Raw genomic sequence first — 27534 nt, 5'->3', positions numbered from 1 at the left:
AGAGGCGAGTTCCATTCCAGGGACTGCTCCAGGATGATGTGCAGGGTTGCGATCTGGTCCGTGCACGATCTTTCCTTATGGAAGCCGGCTTGTTGGTCGCGTAGATGTGGATCAACAGCGTCCTTCATTCTGTTTAGCAGGATGCGGTTAAACACCTTCCCTGGGATGGACAACAGCGTTATCCCTCGATAGTTGGAGCATGAACTGAGGTCACCTTTCTTGGGGAGTTTGATGACGTAGCCTTCTTTCCAATCCATTGGTGGTTCTTCATCTTCCCAGATCTTGCAGAAGAGTGGGTGGAGGAGCTCCACACTGGTCTCGATGTCCGCCTTTAGCGCTTCTGCCGGGATGCTGTCAGGTCCTACAGACTTGCCGTTTTTCAGTTGTTTGATGGCGCTGCGGATCTCTTCCTTCGTGGGTGCACAGCACCTGATAGGCAGGTCGCTTTTAGCTGGCGGTATCTCCGGTGGGTTTACAGGAGCTGACCTGTTAAATATCTCCTGAAAGTGCTCGATCCACCTCTTCTTCTGTCCTTCTTCGTCTGCTATCACCTCTCCATTCCTGTTCTTTACTGGCCTTTCTGGCTTGGCAAACTTCCCTGATAGTTTCCTAATCATGGAATACAGGTCCTTGGTGTTGTTCTGATGCACTGCTTCTTCTGCTTCTTCTGCTTCTATTGCCAGTGACTCTATGTAGCTCCGCTTGTCTGCTCTGATGCTTCGCTTGACAGTTTTATTAGCTTCTGAATATTCTTCTTGTGCTTTTGCTTTTGTTGCTCTTGTTTTGCTTATGTTCACCATTGCTTTCCTTTCTCTTCTTTTTTCCATCTTATGTAACGTCTCTGCTGAGATCCATTCCTTGTGTGTGTAAGATTTGGGGCCCAGAACTTCTTGGCATGTTGAAGTCACCGCTTCTTTCACTTTCTGCCACTTCTGTTCTATTGTCTCATCTCCAAGCTGTTCTTCTAGGACCTTGAACTTGTTGGAGAGGGTGGCCTTGAACTCTTCTTTCTTCTTGCTGTCTTTCAGAATAGTGGTGTTGTAGTGCTGTCGTTGGCTGGACCCCCCTGTCCAGTTTTTCCTCAGTTTCAGCTTCAGTCTGGCCACAAGGAGATGGTGGTCGGAAGCAACGTCTGCTCCTCGTTTGACACGTACGTCTTGAAGAGAGCGGCGGAACTTCTTCCCGATGCAAACGTGGTCGATCTGGTTTTCCGTCGACAGGTCTGGTGACACCCAAGTTGCCTTGTGTATCCTTCTGTGGTGAAAAACACTTCCTCCTATATATCTATATATATATAGTGCTAGATATCTCCTCAATAGAGTGCTAGATATCTCTATAGAATGCTAGATATCTCTATAGAGTGCTAGATATATCTATAGAACTCTAGATATCTCTATTGAGTCTTAGGTGTCTCTATAGAGTGCTAGATATCTCGACAGAGTCTTAGATATATCTATAGAATGCTAGATATCTCTATAGAACTCTAGATCTCTATAGTCTTAGATATCTCTATATAGTGCTAGATATCTCTATAGAGTTCTAGATATCTCTAGAGTCTTAGATATCTTTAGAGTGTTAGATATCTCTATAGAGTTCTAGATATCTCTAGAGTCTTAGATATCTTTAGAGTGCTAGATACATGTATAGAGTGTTAGATATCTCTATAAAGTATTAGATATTTCTAAAGAGTGCTAAATATCTCTATAAAGTTCTAGATAATTCTACAGAGCCTTAGATAGGACAGTAGATGGAATAGATAAACTCATGGTGAATCTGCTGGAAAGTCCTTTTGATCTTCAGGGTGAAGGTGAGACACCTGAGACTTCCTCAAACAGTGGGCGGAGCCTAATTAGAATACAGAAGCTACGTGAGCACCTGCACGATACACTGAACCAGAATCACCACGCCCTCAGGGCACTAACTCCGCCCACATCCTTCAATTATAATAATAAAAACAATAAAAATAATAATACAGTACACACAAATATCAGTGTAAGAAAAATAAAGTTTATTAGAAAATAAATTAAATAATAAAAACGGGTCAGAATGTGTCGTTCTGTTCTGTTGTGGTTCCACTGGTTCTACCTGGATCTTCATCCTGAAACAGAACATCAGCAGAACTCAGTGCAATATATTCATTAATGTACCTGTATGTATTAGTATCTATACCTGTATGTATTAGTATCTATACCTGTATGTATTAGTATCTGTACCTGTATGTATTAGTATCTATACCTGTATGTATTAGTATCTATACCTGTATGTATTAGTATCTGTACCTGTATGTATTAGTATGTGTACCTGTATGTATTAGTATCTATACCTGTATGTATTAGTATCTATACCTGTATGTATTAGTATCTGTACCTGTATGTATTAGTATCTGTACCTGTATGTATTAGTATCTATACCTGTATGTATTAGTATCTATACCTGTATGTATTAGTATCTATACCTGTATGTATTAGTATCTATACCTGTATGTATTAGTATCTGTACCTGTATGTATTAGTATCTGTACCTGTATGCATTAGTATGTGTACCTGTATGTATTAGTATCTGTACCTGTATGTATTAGTATCTATACCTGTATGTTTTAGTATGTGTACCTGTATGTATTAGTATCTATACCTGTATGTATTAGTATCTATACCTGTATGTATTAGTATCTATACCTGTATGTATTAGTATCTATACCTGTATGTATTAGTATCTGTACCTGTATGTATTAGTATCTATACCTGTATGTATTAGTATCTATACCTGTATGTATTAGTATCTATACCTGTATGTATTAGTATCTATACCTGTATGTATTAGTATCTGTACCTGTATGTATTAGTATGTGTACCTGTATGTATTAGTATCTATACCTGTATGTATTAGTATCTATACCTGTATGTATTAGTATCTGTACCTGTATGTATTAGTATGTGTACCTGTATGTATTAGTATCTGTACCTGTATGTATTAGTATCTATACCTGTATGTATTAGTATCTGTACCTGTATGTATTAGTATGTGTACCTGTATGTATTAGTATCTGTACCTGTATGTATTAGTATCTATACCTGTATGTATTAGTATCTGTACCTGTATGCATTAGTATGTGTACCTGTATGTATTAGTATCTGTACCTGTATGTATTAGTATCTATACCTGTATGTTTTAGTATGTGTACCTGTATGTATTAGTATCTATACCTGTATGTATTAGTATCTATACCTGTATGTATTAGTATCTGTACCTGTATGTATTAGTATCTATACCTGTATGTATTAGTATGTGTACCTGTATGTATTAGTATCTATACCTGTATGTATTAGTATCTGTACCTGTATGTATTAGTATCTATACCTGTATGTATTAGTATCTGTACCTGTATGTATTAGTATCTATACCTGTATGTATTAGTATCTATACCTGTATGTATTAGTATCTATACCTGTATGTATTAGTATCTATACCTGTATGCATTAGTATGTGTACCTGTATGTATTAGTATCTATACCTGTATGTATTAGTATCTATACCTGTATGTATTAGTATCTATACCTGTATGTATTAGTATCTGTACCTGTATGTATTAGTAGGTGTACCTGTATGTATTAGTATGTGTACCTGTATGTATTAGTATCTGTACCTGTATGTATTAGTATGTGTACCTGTATGTATTAGTATCTATACCTGTATGTATTAGTATCTATACCTGTATGTATTAGTATCTATACCTGTATGTATTAGTATCTATACCTGTATGTATTAGTATCTATACCTGTATGTATTAGTATCTATACCTGTATGCATTAGTATGTGTACCTGTATGTATTAGTATCTATACCTGTATGTATTAGTATCTATACCTGTATGTATTAGTATCTGTACCTGTATGTATTAGTATGTGTACCTGTATGTATTAGTATCTGTACCTGTATGTATTAGTATGTGTACCTGTATGTATTAGTATCTATACCTGTATGTATTAGTATCTATACCTGTATGTATTAGTATCTGTACCTGTATGTATTAGTATCTATACCTGTATGTATTAGTATCTATACCTGTATGTATTAGTATCTATACCTGTATGTATTAGTATCTGTACCTGTATGTATTAGTATGTGTACCTGTATGTATTAGTATCTGTACCTGTATGTATTAGTATCTATACCTGTATGTATTAGTATCTATACCTGTATGTATTAGTATCTGTACCTGTATGTATTAGTATGTGTACCTGTATGTATTAGTATGTGTACCTGTATGTATTAGTATCTATACCTGTATGTATTAGTATCTGTACCTGTATGTATTAGTATGTACCTGTATGTATTAGTATCTGTACCTGTATGTATTAGTATCTATACCTGTATGTATTAGTATCTATACCTGTATGTATTAGTATCTATACCTGTATGTATTAGTATGTGTACCTGTATGTATTAGTATCTATACCTGTATGTATTAGTATCTGTACCTGTATGTATTAGTATGTGTACCTGTATGTATTAGTATCTATACCTGTATGTATTAGTATCTATACCTGTATGTATTAGTATCTATACCTGTATGTATTAGTATCTATACCTGTATGTATTAGTATCTATACCTGTATGCATTAGTATGTGTACCTGTATGTATTAGTATCTATACCTGTATGTATTAGTATCTATACCTGTATGTATTAGTATCTATACCTGTATGTATTAGTATCTGTACCTGTATGTATTAGTATGTGTACCTGTATGTATTAGTATGTGTACCTGTATGTATTAGTATCTATACCTGTATGTATTAGTATCTGTACCTGTATGTATTAGTATGTACCTGTATGTATTAGTATCTGTACCTGTATGTATTAGTATCTATACCTGTATGTATTAGTATGTGTACCTGTATGTATTAGTATCTATACCTGTATGTATTAGTATCTGTACCTGTATGTATTAGTATGTGTACCTGTATGTATTAGTATCTGTACCTGTATGTATTAGTATCTGTACCTGTATGTATTAGTATCTGTACCTGTATGTATTAGTATCTGTACCTGTATGTATTAGTATGTGTACCTGTATGTATTAGTATCTATACCTGTATGTATTAGTATCTGTACCTGTATGTATTAGTATGTGTACCTGTATGTATTAGTATCTGTACCTGTATGTATTAGTATGTGTACCTGTATGTATTAGTATCTGTACCTGTATGTATTAGTATCTGTACCTGTATGTATTAGTATCTGTACCTGTATGTATTAGTATCTATACCTGTATGTATTAGTATCTGTACCTGTATGTATTAGTATGTGTACCTGTATGTATTAGTATCTGTACCTGTATGTATTAGTATGTGTACCTGTATGTATTAGTATCTGTACCTGTATGTATTAGTATCTATACCTGTATGTATTAGTATCTGTACCTGTATGTATTAGTATCTGTACCTGTATGTATTAGTATCTGTACCTGTATGTATTAGTATCTATACCTGTATGCATTAGTATGTGTACCTGTATGTATTGGTTGAGCCACTGCAGCAGGTGAGAGACTCGAGTGTAAACACCTGGTTTGTTGGGTCGGCCACACCCCTCGCCCCAGCTGACCACGCCCGCCAACCTCCAATCACCATCAGCCGTCTGACAGACCAGAGGACCCCCGCTGTCTCCCTGCGGGCAGAGCGTACCTGTCAGCAGGTGAAACCCCAGCATGAACACCTGTCTCACTGCTGCACCTGCATTACCTGACAAGCGTCCACGCCTCCCTCCATGCTCCCGGCGCAAAGCATTCTGGGAGTAAGGTAGGACCCATAGACCGCCGGACCGGCGCAGACCACCTGATCAATTACCTGCAGCAGCGCCTGACGCAACTGCGGTGACACGGTACCTGCAGAACCAATTAGAATTAGAATTTAAACCCCCACTCTAAACGAGTTTATCTCAAACCCCCACTCTAAACGAGTTTATCTCAAACCCCCACTCTAAACGAGTTTATCTCAAACCCCCACTCTAAACGAGTTCATCTCAAACCCCCACTCTAAACGAGTTTATCTCAAACCCCCACTCTAAACGAGTTTATCTCAAACCCCCACTCTAAACGAGTTTATCTCAAACCCCCACTCTAAACGAGTTCACCTCAAACCCCCACTCTAAACGAGTTTATCTCAAACCCCCACTCTAAACGAGTTTATCTCAAACCCCCACTCTAAAAGAGTTCATCTCAAACCCCCACTCTAAACGAGTTCACCTCTCAAACCCCCACTCTAAACGAGTTCACCTCTCAAACCCCCACTCTAAACGAGTTCACCTCTCAAACCCCCACTCTAAACGAGTTTATCTCAAACCCCCACTCTAAAAGAGTTCATCTCTCAAACCCCCACTCTGAACGAATTCATCTCTCAAACCCCCACTCAAAAAGAGTTCATCTCTCAAACCCCCACTCAAAAAGAGTTCATCTCTCAAACCCCCACTCTGAACGAATTCATCTCTCAAACCCCCACTCAAAAAGAGTTCATCTCTCAAACCCCCACTCTGAACGAGTTCATCTCAAACCCCCACTCTAAACAAGTTAATCTCAAACCCCCACTCTGAACGAGTTCACCTCTCAAACCCCCAATCTAAACGAGTTCATCTCAAACCCCCACTCTGAACCAGTTCATCTCAAACCCCCACTCTGAACCAGTTCATCTCTCAAACCCCCATCCTGAATAAATGTATCTCTCAAACCCCCAATCTAAACGAGTTCACCTCAAACCCCCACCCTAAACGAGTTTATAATGAAGTTTATATAAATTATAAGTTTATAATAAGAGTGAGTTGTAGTACAGTAGTGTTCAGGTGTGATTCTCTTTGATCTTCTGTACCTGTCTCAGTGTTACACCTGTAATCACACCTGATCTGCTGCACTTTGGCTGCTGTTATCAGTAAGAGATAGTGGGATGTGTGATCGGGGTCATCAGTATTGATTATTAATAGTTCTGGGAATTGTTTTGTAATGATGTCCTGATGTTTCGTAATACATACTGGATTACCTGTCAGTGTACAGGTGTTTTACAGGTGTGTAGTGAGGGGGCGGGGCCTGCTTTACCTCCTTCCCGAGTGTAGCCCCACCCAGTCACCCAGCAGGAGGAGCCGGCAGGGAAGGTCTGTTTATACGCCGGCAGACAGACAGGTCTCACGCCATCTGCAGAACATTAGAATATCAACCTGTCTTACTGCGGGAACACCATCACACACCTATTTACAGATATACAGATAAGTATGTAAGTGTGTATGTATAAATATATATATAGGAATATATAGGTATGTGTATATATAGGGAGTCCCGCGCACCTCCCATCCTCATGTCGGAGTCAGTGAGCAGGAGGCTGAGGTCGTAGTCGTTGGTATCCTGGGTGTATTTAGGGTGGGGGTAAATCCGCAGGGTGTTGTATCGTTTTCCGTGCGTCACCACGATCGTATCGATCACCACCTGCCAATCAGATTCCAGCATCATATCGAACCTGCAGGAAATTACAGACATTACTGTAAATACTGTAAATTATACCATATATACTATATATTATTACTACTGACCCTGATTACCACAAGCTACTATACATTATATCATATATACTCCATACATACCCTATATACACCCCACATATACTATAAATTATTACTACTGACCCCATTACCATTAGCTACTATACATTATATCATATATACTCCATACATACCCTATATACACCCCACATATACTATAAATTATTACTACTGACCCTGATTACCACAAGCTACTATACATTATATCATATATACTCCATACATACCCTATATACACCTCACATATACTATAAATTATTACTACTGACCCCCATTACCATTAGCTACTATACATTATGCCATATATACTCCATACATACCCTATATACACCCCACATATACTATAAATTATTACTACTGACCCCATTACCATAAGCTACTATACATTATGCCATATATACTCCATACATACCCTATATACACCCCACATATACTATATATTATTACTACTGACCCTGATTACCACAAGCTACTATACATTATATCATATATACTCCATACATACCCTATATACACCTCACATATACTATAAATTATTACTACTGACCCCCATTACCATAAGTTACTATACATTATATCATATATACTCCATACATACCCTATATACACCTCACATATACTATAAATTATTACTACTGACCCCCATTACCATAAGTTACTATACATTATACCATATATACTCCATACATACCCTATATACACCCCACATATACTATAAATTATTACTACTGACCCCCATTACCACAAGCTACAATACATAATACCATATATACTCCATACATACCCTATATACACCTCACATATACTATAAATTATTACTACTGACCCCCATTACCATAAGCTACTATACATTATACCATATATATTGCATACATACCCTATATACAACCCACATATACTATAAATTATTACTTCTGACCCCCATTACCATAAGCTACTATACATTATACCATATATACTCCATACATACCCTATATACACCCCACATATACTATAAATTATTACTACTGACCCCCATTACCACAAGCTACAATACATAATACCATATATACTCCATACATACCCTATATACACCTCACATATACTATAAATTATTACTACTGACCCCCATTACCATAAGCTACTATACATTATACCATATATACTCCATACATACCCTATATACACCCCACCTTCCTGTCGGCGGCGCGAGCAGTCGCAGCGGCCACTACGGAAGCAAAACACGGTGCTTTTGTTTGTTTTTCTGTGTAAATAATCCGATCTGAACTCGCAATCATGCAAAAGTTCGCTATGGGAACAACTTACGACCGACAGACCCTGCTAGACCTGCAAAATCAACAAAAATCTGTACTTACAGACGGTCTACGAGCGGAGCTACGCACGCTAGGCCTGCTAAGATCCGCGGCGTTTCCTGAGCCTGCTAGCCGGAAGAGGTCTCTCCGCAAGCGTTGCGCGAGGAGCCGAAAGCGCGGTAAGAGAGCCGGAGTCCACGCTAAGCTAATGGCTAACTCCAGCCGGCCAGCGGTTCCATCTCTCCTTCTCTCCAACGTTTGCTCCCTGCCAAACAAGATTGACTATCTCCGGCTCCAGCGGACATCCCAGCGCGAGTTCAGAGACTGCTGTGTGTTCGTTTTCACGGAGACGTGGTTAACGGACTCCATCCCGGACTCCGCGATTGAGGTGAGCGGCATGCTATGCTACCGCGCGGACCGCGACGCCGGCCTCTCAGGCAAAGTACGTGGAGGTGGGGTGTGTGTTTACATCAACACAGCATGGTGTAACAATGCTGCGCTGATCTCCAGCTACTGCTCGCCGCTGGTGGAGTTTGCTGTAGTCAGAGCCAGGCCATTCTACCTGCCCAGAGAGCTTAGCAGCGTCTACATAATAGCAGTGTATGTAGCACCCAGTGCTAATGCTAATGCTAACAGTGCTAATGCTAACGCTCTGCAAGAACTGTACACTGTTATCTCCAAACTCCAGAACTCACACCCCGACGGACTGTTTATTGCTGCTGGTGATTTCAATCACAGTAATCTGAAGGCTCTGCTGCCCAGATTTCACCAACATGTGGATTTTCCAACCCGTGGAGCTAACCTGCTCGATTGTGTGTATACTAACATTCCCGGTTCATACAGAGCAGAGCCCCGCCCCCACTACGGCTACTCTGATCATATTTCTGTCATGCTCATCCCAGCATACAGACAGCTCATCAGACGTGCCAAATCAGAGAAGAAGCAAGTTACAACCTGGCCTCCAGGAGCCATCTCTGCTCTTCAGGACTGTTTTGAGCACACTGACTGGGACATGTTCAGAGAAGCTGCTACTTCTGATGACTCCATCAACCTGGAGGAGTACACAGACTCGGTGACTGGCTACATCAGCAAGTGCATTGAGGATGTTACTGTCTCCAAAACCATCACATCCCGCCCCAACCAGAAGCCGTGGATGACTGCAGAGGTGCGTGCGCTGCTGAGATCCCGAGACAAGGCCTTTAAGTCAGGGGACAGGGCTGGCCTCCGAACAGCTAGAGCCAAGCTCTCCCGGGGGATCAGAGAGGCAAAGCGCACCTACGCAAAGAAAATCCACGCCCACTTCCAGGACACCGCTGACACTCGGCGCATGTGGCAGGGCATCCAGACCATCACCAACTACAAGTCACCCTCCCCTGCTTGTAACAGTGATGCCTCCCTTCCAGATGCACTGAACTCCTTCTACGCAAGGTTCGAAGCACAGAACTACACGACAGCAAGGAAGACTACACCTCCTCCAAACGACCAGGTACTGTGCCTGTCCTCAGCTGATGTGCGGAAAACTCTACTCAGAGTCAACCCACGGAAAGCCCCAGGACCAGACAGCATACCTGGCAGAGTGCTCAGAGGATGTGCAGAACAACTCACGGATGTTCTCACGGACATTTTCAACATCTCTCTGAGTACTGCAATCGTGCCGACATGCTTCAAGACGACCACCATCGTCCCTGTGCCGAAGAAGTCTCAAGTGTCCTGCCTTAATGACTACCGTCCCATTGCACTTACTCCCATCATCATGAAGTGCTTTGAGAAGCTGGTCATAAGGCACATCAAAAACCAGCTCCCGTCCTCACTGGACCCTCTGCAGTTTGCGTATCGTCCAAACAGATCAACAGACGATGCCATCTCTACTGCGCTCCACCTGGCTCTCACCCACCTGGACAACAAAGACTGCTATGTTCGAATGCTGTTCATCGACTTCAGTTCAGCATTCAACACCATCATCCCTCAGCATCTGATCGGAAAACTGAGCTTGCTGGGCCTGAACTCCTCCCTCTGCAACTGGGTTTTAGACTTCCTGACTGAGAGACCACAATCAGTCAGGATTGGAAACAAGACCTCCAGCACCACCATACTGAGCACCGGCGCCCCCCAGGGCTGTGTGCTCAGCCCACTGCTGTTCACTCTGCTGACTCATGACTGTACTGCAAAGTACAGCTCAAACCACATCATCAAGTTTGCTGATGACACAACTGTAGTTGGCCTCATCAGCAAGAACGACGAGTCAGCATACAGAGAGGAGGTGCAGTGGCTGACGGACTGGTGCAGAACCAACAACCTATCTGTTAACGTGGATAAAACCAAGGAGATGGTTGTTGACTTCAGGAGAGCTCCAGGTGTCCACCACCCGCTGAACATCAACGGCTCTGCTGTGGAAATTGTGGATAACACCAAGTTCCTCGGTGTTCACATTGCAGAGAACCTCACCTGGTCCCTCAACACCAGCTCCATAACCAAGAAAGCCCAGCAGCGCCTCTACTTCCTGCGGAGACTGAGGAAAGCACATCTCCCACCCCCCATCCTCACCATGTTCTACAGAGGGACTGTAGAAAGCATCCTGAGCACCTGCATTACCGTCTGGTTTGGGAATTGCAACACCTCAGACCGCAAGACCCTACAGCGGATAGTGCGGACAGCTGAGAAAATCATCGGAGTCTCTCTTCCCTCCATCACCGAGATCTACACCACACGCTGCATCCGCAAAGCCACCAGCATTGTGGACGACCCCACCCATCCCTCACACGGACTCTTCGCTCTGATGCCGTCCAGCAGAAGATACAGGAGCATCCGAGCCTCCACTACTAGACTCTGCAACAGCTTCATCCACCAGGCAGTCAGACTTCTCAACGCACAGAGACAGAGCTGAACTTCACCCACACACACACCCAGTCAGCACACAGAGGCTGACATGACTTTATTTGCTGCACTCTTAAAAACTATAAACTCTACCTCAGTAACTGCTGTGATTATATATGTTCTATATGTTACAGTATGTCACACATCTCTGCACCTTATCCCCACTATACACTTTATTATACCGTATCGGTACTGCACTGTCCTGTCTTTAAATTGTCTCGTCTTTTGTATTTATTGTATTTATTTTTATTTAGTGTTATAATTCTATAATTTTATGTTGCACTGTCGTCACTCCTGCACTTTATGTTGTCTATTGCTTGTTGTTCTATGTTGCACCATGGTTCCGGAGGAACGTAATTTCATCACACTGTGTACATGTACTCAGATATAATGACAATAAAAGCCTCTTGACTCTTGACTTGACTTGACATATACTATAAATTATTACTACTGACCCCCATTACCATAAGCTACTATACATTATGCCATATATACTCCATACATACCCTATATACACCCCACATATACTATAAATTATTACTACTGACCCCCATTACCATAAGCTACTATACATTATGCCATATATACTCCATACATACCCTATATACACCCCACATATACTATAAATTATTACTACTGACCCCCATTACCATAAGCTACTATACATTATGCCATATATACTCCATACATACCCTATATACACCCCACATATACTATAAATTATTACTACTGACCCCCATTACCATAAGCTACTATACATTATGCCATATATACTCCATACATACCCTATATACACCCCACATATACTATAAATTATTACTACTGACCCCCATTACCATAAGCTACTATACATTATACCATATATACTCCATACATACCCTATATACACCCCACATATACTATAAATTATTACTACTGACCCTGATTACCATAAGCTACAATACATAATACCATATATACTCCATACATACCCTATATACACCCCACATATACTATAAATTATTACTACTGACCCCCATTACCATAAGCTACTATACATTATGCCATATATACTCCATACATACCCTATATACACCTCACATATACTATATATTATTACTACTGACCCCCATTACCACAACCTACTATAAATTATACCATATATACTCCATATATACCCCATATATACCATAAATTATTATTACTGAGCTCCATTACCATAAGCTACTATACATTATACCATATGGACTCCATATATATTCCAAATATACCCCATATATATTATAAATTATTACTACTGAGCCCCATTACCATAAGCTGCAATACCTTATACCATAAAGACTCCATATATACTATAAATTACTACTGATCCTGATTACCACAAGCTACTATACATTAAACCATATATACTCCATATATACTCAACATAATATACATATATATAATACTTCCATACATACTCCATTATTTATAATACTTCCATATATACTTCATATATACTCCATATATACACATAATTGTTCTATGTGTACTTTATATTATTACTGACCCTGATTATCGCAAGCCATTATAAAATACACCATGTATACTCCATATATACTTCATATATAACCATCATATACTCCCAATATACTTCAAATATACTGTGAAGGATTCAGTATCTATTATGAATGATTCATTATGCACTTTGAATGATTCAGTATCTACTTTAAATGATTCAGTATCTTTTTAAAATAATTCAGTCTCTATTATAACTGATTCAGTATATAATATGAATGATTCCAAACCCACAGTGAATTATTCAGTATCCAGAGTGAATGATTCAGTATACACTGTGAATGATTCAGTGTGCACCGTGAATTATTCAGTGTGCACTGTGAATGATTTAGTATCTATTATAAATGATTCAGTATCTATTATAAATGATTCAGGATCCACAGTGAATGATTCAGTATCCACTGGAAATGATTCAGTGTGCACTGTGATTGATTCAGTGTATATTATGAATGATTCAGTATCTATTATAAATGATTCAGGATCCACAGTGAATGATTCAGTATCCACTGGGAATGATTCGGTATTAATGACTCAGTATGAATTGTGAATGATTTATCATGCACTGTGAATGATTCAGTATAAATTGTTAATTATTCAGTATGAATTGTGACTGATTCAGTATGAATGATTCAGTATAAATTGTAAATGATTCAGTATGAATGATGCAGAATAAATTGTAAATGATTCAGTATGAATGATTCAGTATGAATTGTTAATTATTCAGTATGAATTGTGACTGATTCAGTATGAATGATTCAGTATAAATTGTAAATGATTCAGTATGAATGATGCAGTATAAATTGTAAATGATTCAGTATGAATGATGCAGTATAAATTGTAAATGATTCAGTATGAATGATTCAGTATGAATTGTTAATTATTCAGTATGAATTGTGACTGATTCAGTATGAATGATTCAGTATAAATTGTAAATGATTCAGTATGAATGATTCAGTATAAATTGTAAATGATTCAGTATAAATGATGCAGTATAAATTGTAAATGATTCAGTATGAATGATTCAGTATGAATTGTTAATTATTCAGTATGAATTGTGACTGATTCAGTATGAATGATTCAGTATAAATTGTAAATGATTCAGTATGAATGATGCAGTATAAATTGTAAATGATTCAGTATGAATGATTCTGTATGAATTGTTAATTATTCAGTATGAATTGTGACTGATTCAGTATGAATGATTCAGTATAAATTGTAAATGATTCAGTATGAATGATTCAGTATAAATTGTAAATGATTCAGTATGAATGATTCAGTATGAATTGTGACTGATTCAGTATGAATGATTCAGTATAAATTGTAAATGATTCAGTATGAATGATGCAGTATAAATTGTAAATGATTCAGTATAAATGATTCAGTATAAATTGTAAATGATTCAGTATGAATGATTCAGTATGAATTGTAATTATTCAGTATGAATTGTGACTGATTCAGTATGAATGATTCAGTATGAATTGTAATTATTCAGTATGAATTGTGACTGATTCAGTATGAATGATTCAGTATAAATTGTAAATGATTCAGTATGAATGATTCAGTATAAATTGTAAATGATTCAGTATGAATGATTCAGTATGAATTGTTAATTATTCAGTATGAATTGTGACTGATTCAGTATGAATGATTCAGTATAAATTGTAAATGATTCAGTATGAATGATGCAGAATAAATTGTAAATGATTCAGTATGAATGATTCAGTATGAATTGTAATTATTCAGTATGAATTGTGACTGATTCAGTATGAATGATTCAGTATGAATTGTAATTATTCAGTATGAATTGTGACTGATTCAGTATGAATGATTCAGTATAAATTGTAAATGATTCAGTATGAATGATTCAGTATAAATTGTAAATGATTCAGTATGAATGATTCAGTATGAATTGTTAATTATTCAGTATGAATTGTGACTGATTCAGTATGAATGATTCAGTATAAATTGTAAATGATTCAGTATGAATGATGCAGAATAAATTGTAAATGATTCAGTATGAATGATTCAGTATGAATTGTTAATTATTCAGTATGAATTGTGACTGATTCAGTATGAATGATTCAGTATAAATTGTAAATGATTCAGTATGAATGATGCAGTATAAATTGTAAATGATTCAGTATGAATGATTCTGTATGAATTGTTAATTATTCAGTATGAATTGTGACTGATTCAGTATGAATGATTCAGTATAAATTGTAAATGATTCAGTATGAATGATTCAGTATAAATTGTAAATGATTCAGTATGAATGATTCAGTATGAATTGTGACTGATTCAGTATGAATGATTCAGTATAAATTGTAAATGATTCAGTATGAATGTTGCAGTTTAAATTGTAAATGATTCAGTATGAATGATTCAGTATAAATTGTAAATGATTCAGTATGAATGATTCAGTATAAATTGTAAATGATTCAGTATGAATGATTCAGTATGAATTGTGACTGATTCAGTATGAATGATTCAGTATAAATTGTAAATGATTCAGTATGAATGATGCAGTATAAATTGTAAATGATTCAGTATAAATGATTCAGTATAAATTGTAAATGATTCAGTATGAATGATTCAGTATGAATTGTAATTATTCAGTATGAATTGTGACTGATTCAGTATGAATGATTCAGTATAAATTGTAAATGATTCAGTATGAATGATGCAGTATAAATTGTAAATGATTCAGTATGAATGATTCAGTATAAATTGTAAATGATTCAGTATGAATGATTCAGTATAAATTGTAAATGATTCAGTATGAATGATTCAGTATGAATTGTGACTGATTCAGTATGAATGATTCAGTATAAATTGTAAATGATTCAGTATGAATGATTCAGTATAAATTGTAAATGATTCAGTATGAATGATTCAGTATGAATTGTTAATTATTCAGTATGAATTGTGACTGATTCAGTATGAATGATTCAGTATAAATTGTAAATGATTCAGTATGAATGATTCAGTATAAATTGTAAATGATTCAGTATAAATGATGCAGTATAAATTGTAAATGATTCAGTATGAATGATTCTGTATGAATTGTTAATTATTCAGTATGAATTGTGACTGATTCAGTATGAATGATTCAGTATAAATTGTAAATGATTCAGTATGAATGATTCAGTATAAATTGTAAATGATTCAGTATGAATGATTCAGTATGAATTGTGACTGATTCAGTATGAATGATTCAGTATAAATTGTAAATGATTCAGTATGAATGATGCAGTATAAATTGTAAATGATTCAGTATAAATGATTCAGTATAAATTGTAAATGATTCAGTATGAATGATTCAGTATGAATTGTAATTATTCAGTATGAATTGTGACTGATTCAGTATGAATGATTCAGTATGAATTGTAATTATTCAGTATGAATTGTGACTGATTCAGTATGAATGATTCAGTATAAATTGTAAATGATTCAGTATGAATGATTCAGTATAAATTGTAAATGATTCAGTATGAATGATTCAGTATGAATTGTTAATTATTCAGTATGAATTGTGACTGATTCAGTATGAATGATTCAGTATAAATTGTAAATGATTCAGTATGAATGATGCAGAATAAATTGTAAATGATTCAGTATGAATGATTCAGTATGAATTGTAATTATTCAGTATGAATTGTGACTGATTCAGTATGAATGATTCAGTATGAATTGTAATTATTCAGTATGAATTGTGACTGATTCAGTATGAATGATTCAGTATAAATTGTAAATGATTCAGTATGAATGATTCAGTATAAATTGTAAATGATTCAGTATGAATGATTCAGTATGAATTGTTAATTATTCAGTATGAATTGTGACTGATTCAGTATGAATGATTCAGTATAAATTGTAAATGATTCAGTATGAATGATGCAGAATAAATTGTAAATGATTCAGTATGAATGATTCAGTATGAATTGTTAATTATTCAGTATGAATTGTGACTGATTCAGTATGAATGATTCAGTATAAATTGTAAATGATTCAGTATGAATGATGCAGTATAAATTGTAAATGATTCAGTATGAATGATTCTGTATGAATTGTTAATTATTCAGTATGAATTGTGACTGATTCAGTATGAATGATTCAGTATAAATTGTAAATGATTCAGTATGAATGATTCAGTATAAATTGTAAATGATTCAGTATGAATGATTCAGTATGAATTGTGACTGATTCAGTATGAATGATTCAGTATAAATTGTAAATGATTCAGTATGAATGTTGCAGTTTAAATTGTAAATGATTCAGTATGAATGATTCAGTATAAATTGTAAATGATTCAGTATGAATGATTCAGTATAAATTGTAAATGATTCAGTATGAATGATTCAGTATGAATTGTGACTGATTCAGTATGAATGATTCAGTATAAATTGTAAATGATTCAGTATGAATGATGCAGTATAAATTGTAAATGATTCAGTATAAATGATTCAGTATAAATTGTAAATGATTCAGTATGAATGATTCAGTATGAATTGTAATTATTCAGTATGAATTGTGACTGATTCAGTATGAATGATTCAGTATAAATTGTAAATGATTCAGTATGAATGATGCAGTATAAATTGTAAATGATTCAGTATGAATGATTCAGTATAAATTGTAAATGATTCAGTATGAATGATTCAGTATAAATTGTAAATGATTCAGTATGAATGATTCAGTATGAATTGTGACTGATTCAGTATGAATGATTCAGTATAAATTGTAAATGATTCAGTATGAATGATTCAGTATAAATTGTAAATGATTCAGTATGAATGATTCAGTATGAATTGTTAATTATTCAGTATGAATTGTGACTGATTCAGTATGAATGATTCAGTATAAATTGTAAATGATTCAGTATGAATGATTCAGTATAAATTGTAAATGATTCAGTATAAATGATGCAGTATAAATTGTAAATGATTCAGTATGAATGATTCTGTATGAATTGTTAATTATTCAGTATGAATTGTGACTGATTCAGTATGAATGATTCAGTATAAATTGTAAATGATTCAGTATGAATGATTCAGTATAAATTGTAAATGATTCAGTATGAATGATTCAGTATGAATTGTGACTGATTCAGTATGAATGATTCAGTATAAATTGTAAATGATTCAGTATGAATGATGCAGTATAAATTGTAAATGATTCAGTATAAATGATTCAGTATAAATTGTAAATGATTCAGTATGAATGATTCAGTATGAATTGTAATTATTCAGTATGAATTGTGACTGATTCAGTATGAATGATTCAGTATGAATTGTAATTATTCAGTATGAATTGTGACTGATTCAGTATGAATGATTCAGTATAAATTGTAAATGATTCAGTATGAATGATTCAGTATAAATTGTAAATGATTCAGTATGAATGATTCAGTATGAATTGTTAGTTATTCAGTATGAATTGTGACTGATTCAGTATGAATGATTCAGTATAAATTGTAAATGATTCAGTATGAATGATGCAGAATAAATTGTAAATGATTCAGTATGAATGATTCAGTATGAATTGTTAATTATTCAGTATGAATTGTGACTGATTCAGTATGAATGATTCAGTATAAATTGTAAATGATTCAGTATGAATGATGCAGTATAAATTGTAAATGATTCAGTATGAATGATTCTGTATGAATTGTTAATTATTCAGTATGAATTGTGACTGATTCAGTATGAATGATTCAGTATAAATTGTAAATGATTCAGTATGAATGATTCAGTATAAATTGTAAATGATTCAGTATGAATGATTCAGTATGAATTGTGACTGATTCAGTATGAATGATTCAGTATAAATTGTAAATGATTCAGTATGAATGTTGCAGTTTAAATTGTAAATGATTCAGTATGAATGATTCAGTATAAATTGTAAATGATTCAGTATGAATGATTCAGTATAAATTGTAAATGATTCAGTATGAATGATTCAGTATGAATTGTGACTGATTCAGTATGAATGATTCAGTATAAATTGTAAATGATTCAGTATGAATGATGCAGTATAAATTGTAAATGATTCAGTATAAATGATTCAGTATAAATTGTAAATGATTCAGTATGAATGATTCAGTATGAATTGTAATTATTCAGTATGAATTGTGACTGATTCAGTATGAATGATTCAGTATAAATTGTAAATGATTCAGTATGAATGATGCAGTATAAATTGTAAATGATTCAGTATGAATGATTCAGTATAAATTGTAAATGATTCAGTATGAATGATTCAGTATGAATTGTGACTGATTCAGTATGAATGATTCAGTATAAATTGTAAATGATTCAGTATGAATGATGCAGTATAAATTGTAAATGATTCAGTATAAATGATTCAGTATAAATTGTAAATGATTCAGTATGAATGATTCAGTATGAATTGTAATTATTCAGTATGAATTGTGACTGATTCAGTATGAATGATTCAGTATAAATTGTAAATGATTCAGTATGAATGATTCAGTATGAATTGTTAATTATTCAGTATGAATTGTGACTGATTCAGTATGAATGATGCAGTATAAATTGTAAATGATTTAGTATGAATGATTCAGTATAAATTGTAAATGATTCAGTATGAATGATTCAGTATGAATTGTTCTTACTCTATGAAGCAGTGGGCGGCGGTAATGATCCAGCGGGGGGTGATTATTGCCCCCCCGCAGACATGCTGACCCCTCCAGTGCAGACTGGCCTGCCACCCCCACTGATCCTCCACCGCCAAGGACCCGCCCACTATCCGCATGCCCCGCCCCCTGGCGCCAACCAGCGAACCACAGTCTGAAACAGAGACAGAGAAAGAGAGATGTGATTATGTAGATCAGGTCAGCAGATCTGTGATAATTGTGATTGATTATGTGATAATGAAATCAGGTCAGTAGAATTGTGTTGATTGTGATTGATTATGTGATTGTAAAGATCAGATCAGTGGAACTGTGCTGATTGTGATTATTTGATTGCGAGATCAGGTCAGTAGAACTGTGATGATTGTGATTGATTATGTGATTATGCAAATCAGGTCAGTAGAACCGTGATTATTGGGATTGATTATATAATTATGCAAAGCAGATCAGTGGAACTTGATGATTGTGACTGATTTTGTGATTATGCAGATCAGGTCACTAGAACTGTAATAATTGTGATTGATTATGTGATTATGCAGATCAGGTCATTAGAACTGTGATGACTGTGATTAATTATACCTGCTGTGATGTTAACCGTTTGATTGACAGGAACCTTTTCCGAGTAGAAGGGGGCGGACGTGAAGGTGCAGTTCCATGTGATATCACAGGGGGCGCTTATGTCCGGCACTTTTGATGGAAACAGCAGCAGCTTCACTGAGGAGGAGAGGATGATGGGATGTTATTACCTCACTTCCTGTAAGGCTGCTGTACAGCAGGCAGGTAAATCACCTGTAACAGCGATGGCGGCGGTGATGATGATGAAGACGAAGATCAGAGCTGAAGCTAACGGCAGCCGAGAGGAACCTGCAAACAGGAAGAGGAAATTAATTATTGGAGACTTTTATTATAGAAACTACATTATTAAACAACTGTCATTCATTATTGATAAATTCTGTCATTTTATTCCTAAAACCTTATAATTAATATAATTGACTTTTATTCTTATAGTATAATTGAAATTTATTTTTCATTTGTTTAAATATTAAATATGATTTTATTGATATGATGATATAGTATTTTCTGTGATATTTTTGTTGAATGGGGACTTTAATTTTGTAATATATAACGTACGGATTTGTGCAGGGTGCTAAAGAGTAAGAGGGTGGAGGAGTGATCTGTACCTGTCTCTCCTGCAGGTGTTTCTTTTAAGAGAACCCCGCCCCCCTCTGGAGCTGACCCCTCTGCAGATAGCCCCGCCCCCTGAGCACCTGAGGAACCTGAGGGGAGTGTCTGGTCTGGTGCAGGTGAGGGAGTGACAGTGGGCGGGTCGGGAGGAGGTTCAGGGGGCGTGGTCGGGGAGGAGTAGAACACACCGTTTACCTGAGTACAGGTGGAGGCTGCCGGGGGGGCGAGGAGGTGTGCGCTTAGAGGAGAAAGGGCGGGGCTTTGGAAGGGGAGGGACAGTGGTGTGAACACTGATGCTGAGTCATGGAGACTGACGAGGAAATGCACCTGAGCTATGCCAGAGGAATTCTGGGAAATGGAGTTTGGCGGCTGAGTCACAAATGCTGTGGGAGATATAACAGCAAGGGGAGGGACAGCGAGCAGGGGCGGGGCTGTGGGAGGAGGTGGAGAAGTGAAAGGAGGAGGCGGGGCTGTGGGATGTGGTGGACCTGTTTGAGGAAGTTGGCTAGTGAAAGGAGGAGGGGCTGTGGAAAGAGGTGGGGCAGTGAAAGGAGGAGGAGGGGCTATGGGAGTAAAAGTGGGTGGGGCTGAGGGAGGAGGTGATGTCATGGGAAGAGATGGGGCAGGATAAGGAGGCGGGGCTGTTGGAAGAGCTGGGGCTACAAAAGAAGTTAGGATAGTGGGAGGAGCTTGAAAAGGAAAAGGAGGTGGGGCTAAGGAAGAAGGTGGGGCAGCAAAAGTAGTCATGGAGGTGGGCGGGGTTGGGGCAGTAAAAGGAGGCGGGACTATGTGTAAAAGTGGAGGGGTATTGGATGATGCACCGGCTGTGGGCAGGTTTGGGTGGGACACCCCCTGTTGAAGGTAAGAACAAGTTACATTAGTATTAAAATTCATCCTAAATAATTCCCACTCACTCCCATCTCTCAAACCCCCACCCTAAACAAGTTCATCTCTCAAACCCCCACCCTAAACAAGTTCATCTCTCAAACCCCCACTCTGAACGAATTCATCTCTCAAACCCCCACTCTGAACGAGTTCATCTCTCAAACCCCCACTCTGAATAAATGTATCTCTCAAACCCCCACTCTGAACAAGTTCATCTCTCAAACCCCCACTCTGAACAAGTTAATCTCTCAAACCCCCACTCTGAACAAGTTCATCTCTCAAACCCCCACTCTGAATAACTGTATCTCTCAAACCCCCACTCTGAACAAGTTCATCTCTCAAACCCCCACTCTGAACAAGTTCATCTCTCAAACCCCCACTCTGAACAAGTTAATCTCTCAAACCCCCACTCTGAACAAGTTCATCTCTCAAACCCCCACTCTGAATAACTGTATCTCTCAAACCCCCACTCTGAACGAGTTAATCTCTCAAACCCCGACTCTGAACAAGTTCATCTCTCAAACCCCCACTCTGAATAAATGTATCTCTCAAACCCCCACTCTGAACAAGTTCATCTCTCAAACCCCCACTCTGAACAAGTTCATCTCTCAAACCCCCACTCTGAACAAGTTAATCTCTCAAACCCCCAATCTGAACAAGCTCATCTCTCAAACCCCCACTCTGAATAAATGTATCTCTCAAACCCCCACTCTGAATAAATGTATCTCTCAAACCCCCACTCTGAACGAATTCATCTCTCAAACCCCCATCCTGAATAAATGTATCTCTCAAACCCCCAATCTGAACGAATTCATCTCTCAAACCCCCATCCTGAATAAATGTATCTCTCAAACCCCCAATCTGAACGAATTCATCTCTCAAACCCCCACTCTAAACGAGTTCATCTCTCAAACCCCCACCCTAAACGAGTTCATCTCTCAAACCCCCATCCTGAATAAATGTATCTCTCAAACCCCCAATCTGAACGAATTCATCTCTCAAACCCCCACTCTAAACGAGTTCATCTCTCAAACCCCCACCCTAAACGAGTTCATCTCTCAAACCCCCACTCTGAACGAGTTCATCTCTCAAACCCCCACTCTAAACGAGTTCATCTCTCAAACCCCCACTCTAAACGAGTTCATCTCTCAAACCCCCACTCTAAACGAGTTCATCCCTCAAACCCCCACTCTGAACGAGTTCATCTCTCAAACCCCCACTCTGAACGAGTTCATCTCTCAAACCCCCACTCTGAACGAGTTCATCTCTCAAACCCCCACTCTAAACGAGTTCATCTCTCAAACCCCCACTCTGAACGAGTTCATCTCTCAAACCCCCACTCTAAACGAGTTCATCTCTCAAACCCCCACTCTAAACGAGTTCATCTCTCAAACCCCCACTCTAAACGAGTTCATCCCTCAAACCCCCACTCTGAACGAGTTCATCTCTCAAACCCCCACTCTGAACGAGTTCATCTCTCAAACCCCCACTCTAAACGAGTTCATCTCTCAAACCCCCACTCTAAACGAGTTCATCTCTCAAACCCCCACTCTAAACGAGTTCATCCCTCAAACCCCCACTCTGAACGAGTTCATCTCTCAAACCCCCACTCTGAACGAGTTCATCTCTCAAACCCCCACTCTAAACGAGTTCATCTCTCAAACCCCCACTCTAAACGAGTTCATCTCTCAAACCCCCACTCTAAACGAATTCATCCCTCAAACCCCCACTCTAAACGAGTTCATCTCTCAAACCCCCACTCTAAACGAGTTCATCCCTCAAACCCCCACTCTGAACGAGTTCATCTCTTAAACCCCCACTCTGAATGAATTAATCTCTTAAACCCCCCTCTGAACAAGAGATGTGAATGTGTGGAGTGTGGTCAGAATGCTGCTGAAGTTAACAGGTTTACCTGAGGGAGACTCATGTTGGGTGAGGAGCCGGGCTGGTGTTGGTTTACTCCGCTAGTGTTGGGGTCTGGGACGAGTCTCCAGCAGCTGGTGTCCTGAGGTAAAGCCTGATAACAGCAGCAGGACGGAACCAGGCGAGCGCACTGCCATGAAGCTCTGTCAAAGCGTTTTCAGAAGGTGTCAGGAGAAAGCAGGAGTCTTCAGGAGGCGTCAGAAGTCTTTCGAAAGTGGCAGGAGTCTTCAGGAGATGGCAGGAGTCTTTAGGAGGATGCAGGAGGCAGCAGAAGGTGGCAGGAGTCTTCAAGAGTCGTGTTTCTCACTGAGATAAAAGGGTCTGTTTGTTTGGAGTCTCCTATCTGGACAGTTCTTCTTCTCAATGTTCCTCACTGAGGTTATGGGGTCTGTTTGGAGGTTTCTGTCCGGACGGTTCGTCTCAATGTTCCTCACTGAGGTAACAGGGTCTGTTTGTTTGGAGGCTCCAGTCCGGACGGTTCTTCTCGATGTACCTCAGTGAGATATCAGGGTCTGTTTGGAGTCTCCTGTCCGGACAGTTCTTCTCAATGTTCCTCACTGAGGTAACGGGGTCTGTTTGGAGGTTTCTGTCCGGACGGTTCTTCTCAATGTTCCCCCCTGAGGTAATGGGGTCTGTTTGTTTGGAGGTTTCTGTCCAGTTGGTTCTTCTCAGTGCTTCTCACTGAGGTAATGGGGTCTGTTTGGAGTCTCCTGTTCGGACGGTTCTTCTCAATGTTCCTCACTGAGGTAACGGGGTCTGTTTGGAGGTTTCTGTCCGGACAGTTCTTCTTCTTAATGTTCCCCCCTGAGGTAACAGGGTCTGTTTGGAGTCTCCTGTTCGGACGGTTCTTCTCGATGTTCCTCACTGAGGTAACGGGGTCTGTTTGTTTGGAGGTTTCTGTCCAGATGGTTCTTCTCAATGCTTCTCCCTGAGGTAATGTGGTCTGTTTGGAGTCTCCTGTCCGGACGGTTCTTCTTCTTAATGTTTCTCACTGAGGTAACAGGGTCTGTTTGGAGTCTCCTGTCCAGACGGTTCTTCTCGATGTTCCTCACTGAGCTAACGGGGTCTGTTTGTTTGGAGTCTCCTGTCCGGACAGTTCTTCTTCTCGATGTTCCTCACTGAGGTTATGGGGTCTGTTCGGAGTCTCCTGTCCAGACGGTTCTTCTCGATGTTCCTCACTGAGCTAACAGGGTCTGTTTGTTTGGAGGCTCCTGTTTGTACAGTTCTTCTTCTCGATGTTCCTCAGTGAGATATCAGGGTCTGTTTGGAGGCTCCTGACTGGGCGCAGTATGAGCCGGTTCCGGGCGGCTGTAACGGATAGGGTAGTGAATAATGCATGGTAATTATTGTGGGTGTGGGTCGGGGATAATGTTTACTCTGTTACGGGTCACGGATGATCACAGCGTCCTAAACCAGGTCCAGGCCGAACACCTGCTGGAATATCAGATGTCATTTCCTGCCATTTAAACCTTGTATCAGCCGAACTGAGCTAAGATTTAAAAATATCAACCCTTACCTGTCTGTCTGCACACTCACCTGTGAAAAAAACAAAGTGTGTGTGTGTGTGTGTGATATAGTGTGTGTGGTACCCAGGCTCTGAATCCTGTGTCATGCTGAGGGTGTATCTGTTGGTGTATCAGGTTACAGTGTTAGCTTTAGCGTTAGCGTTAGGTTCTGGCACTCAGCATGAGAGCAGCAGATTCTCTAATAGCAGAACCGTAACTGAGAACCTCCTCAGCATCTCCAGTAACATCAGAAACAGTGTGATTCAGAACCGTCTCGCCTGTTCAGACAGACGCTACAGATACATCACAAGATGTAGGTTAATTTAATCCATTATTACAGTAAATACAGCTCTGTAAAAAAAAAATAAGAGCGCACCTAAAAATGATGAGTTTCTTTGATTTTACCAAATTATAAACCTCTGGAATATAATCAAGAGGAAGATGGATGATCACAAACCATCAAACCGGCTGTGGGCAGGTTTTGGTGGGACACCCCCTGTTGAAGGTAAGAACAAGTTACATTAGTATTAAAATTCATCCTAAATAATTCCCACTCACTCCCATCTCTCAAACCCCCACCCTAAACAAGTTCATCTCTCAAACCCCCACTCTGAACGAATTCATCTCTCAAACCCCCACTCTGAATAAATGTATCTCTCAAACCCCCAATCTGAACAAGTTCATCTCTCAAACCCCCACCCTAAACAAGTTCATCTCTCAAACCCCCACTCTGAACGAATTCATCTCTCAAACCCCCACTCTGAATAAATGTATCTCTCAAACCCCCACTCTGAACAAGTTCATCTCTCAAACCCCCACTTTTTTTTACCAAATTATAAACCTCTGGAATATAATCAAGAGGTAGATGGATGATCACAAACCATCAAACCACCAAACTGAACTGCTTGAATTTTTACACCAGGAGTAAAGCAGCATAAAGTTATCCAAAAGCAGTGTGTAAGACTGGTGGAGGAGAACATGATGCCAAGATGCATGAAAAAAACTGTGATTAAAAACCAACCAGGGTTATTCCACCAAATATTGATTATTTCTGAACTCTTAAAACTTTATGAATATGAACTTGTTTTATTTGTATTATTTGAGGTCTGAAAGCTCTGCATCTTTTTTGTTATTTCAGCCATTTCTCATTTTCTGTAAATAAATGCTCTAAATGAGAATATTTTTATTTATTGCAGCGCAACACCACTACAGTGGTGCTTTGGGTGGTGAACAGTGTTCATGAGTGTTTATATGTCCTTCTATCTCACTCTCTCAATTCAATTCAATTCAACAGTGCTTTATTGGCATGAATGTAAAAGTCAACACTATTGCCAAAGCATAAAACAGAAAACAAACAATAATAATAATAATTAATAATAAATAATTAAAAGAAAGATTACATATATACAATTACATACTCTGTCTCTCTCTCTCTCTCTGTTTGTCTCTCTCTCTCTCTGTCTCTCTCTCTCGTGATTTATTGGCATGACAAGAATAGTGAACTGATTCAGAGATTAACAATTTCTAAAGTGTAGAACAGAACAGATTCAACATTTTAAAACCATGCAAAAAATACAAATATAAAATAATAAATAAAGAAATAATAAAAAAGCATAATAATAACTAGATTGCAGTTCCTACAGAAACTGCGAGTGTGATTGCAGTGCTGGCTGGTATCTGCTAAGGTGTTGCTAGGTGGTTGCTAAGGTGTTGCTATGGTATCTGGGGTGGTTGCTAAGGTGTTGCTAGGTGGTTGCTAAGGTGTTGCTAGGCGGTTGCTAAGGTGTTGCTATGGTATCCGGGGTGGTTGCTAAGGTGTTGCTAGGTGGTTGCTAAGGTGTTGCTAGGCGGTTGCTAAGGTGTTGCTATAGTATCTGGGGTGGTTGCTAAGGTGTTGCTAGGTGGTTGCTAAGGTGTTGCTAGGTGGTTGCTAAGGTGTTGCTATGGTATCCGGGGTGGTTGCTAAAGTGTTGCTAGGTGGTTGCTAAGGTGTTGCTAGGCGGTTGCTAAGGTGTTGCTATGGTATCTGGGGTGGTTGCTAAGGTGTTGCTAGGTGGTTGCTAAGGTGTTGCTATGGTATCTGGGGTGGTTGCTAAGGTGTTG

The 27534-nt window shown here is 38.3% G+C and overlaps 2 protein-coding genes across 2 annotated transcripts; both read right to left on the bottom strand.

Moving 5' to 3' along the window:
* Positions 1 to 1987: 1987 nt before the first annotated feature.
* LOC125781326 (tryptase-2-like) lies at positions 1988 to 7217 on the bottom strand. The gene is made up of 4 exons (XM_049465136.1): positions 7083 to 7217; positions 5740 to 5882; positions 5510 to 5665; positions 1988 to 2098 (listed from the first exon to the last, which is right to left on the bottom strand). The coding sequence occupies exons 2-4, from the start codon at positions 5782 to 5784 to the stop codon at positions 2042 to 2044; spliced, it is 258 nt and encodes an 85-aa protein (XP_049321093.1). The 5' UTR covers positions 5785 to 5882; positions 7083 to 7217; the 3' UTR covers positions 1988 to 2041.
* LOC111197381 (uncharacterized) lies at positions 7030 to 25193 on the bottom strand. Its single transcript, XM_049480111.1, has 7 exons — positions 23916 to 25193; positions 21115 to 21970; positions 20723 to 20797; positions 20513 to 20647; positions 19916 to 20090; positions 7328 to 7497; positions 7030 to 7178 (listed from the first exon to the last, which is right to left on the bottom strand). The coding sequence occupies exons 1-7, from the start codon at positions 23928 to 23930 to the stop codon at positions 7030 to 7032; spliced, it is 1575 nt and encodes a 524-aa protein (XP_049336068.1). The 5' UTR covers positions 23931 to 25193.
* Positions 25194 to 27534: the final 2341 nt, after the last annotated feature.

This window comes from Astyanax mexicanus, chromosome 1 (assembly GCF_023375975.1).
Source record: "Astyanax mexicanus isolate ESR-SI-001 chromosome 1, AstMex3_surface, whole genome shotgun sequence".
Taxonomy (NCBI): Eukaryota; Metazoa; Chordata; class Actinopteri; order Characiformes; family Acestrorhamphidae; genus Astyanax; species Astyanax mexicanus.
Note: the sequence above shows the minus strand (reverse complement) of the source record. Positions and strands in the feature narration are given on the sequence as shown.

Coding starts and splice junctions, on each gene's coding strand:
- LOC125781326 (XM_049465136.1), bottom strand. CDS start 5,784: ATGCTTTGCGCCGGGAGCATGGAGGGAGGCGTGGACGCTTGTCAG. Junction 5,666..5,739: donor GAGGCGTGGACGCTTGTCAG/GTAATGCAGGTG, acceptor CTCTGCCCGCAG/GGAGACAGCGGGGGTCCTCT. Junction 2,099..5,509: donor GGCTCAACCAATACATACAG/GTACACATACTA, acceptor GTTCTGTTTCAG/GATGAAGATCCAGGTAGAAC.
- LOC111197381 (XM_049480111.1), bottom strand. Junction 20,091..20,512: donor AACGGTTAACATCACAGCAG/GTATAATTAATC, acceptor TCTCTGTTTCAG/ACTGTGGTTCGCTGGTTGGC. Junction 7,179..7,327: donor CTCCGACATGAGGATGGGAG/GTGCGCGGGACT, acceptor AATGTTCTGCAG/ATGGCGTGAGACCTGTCTGT.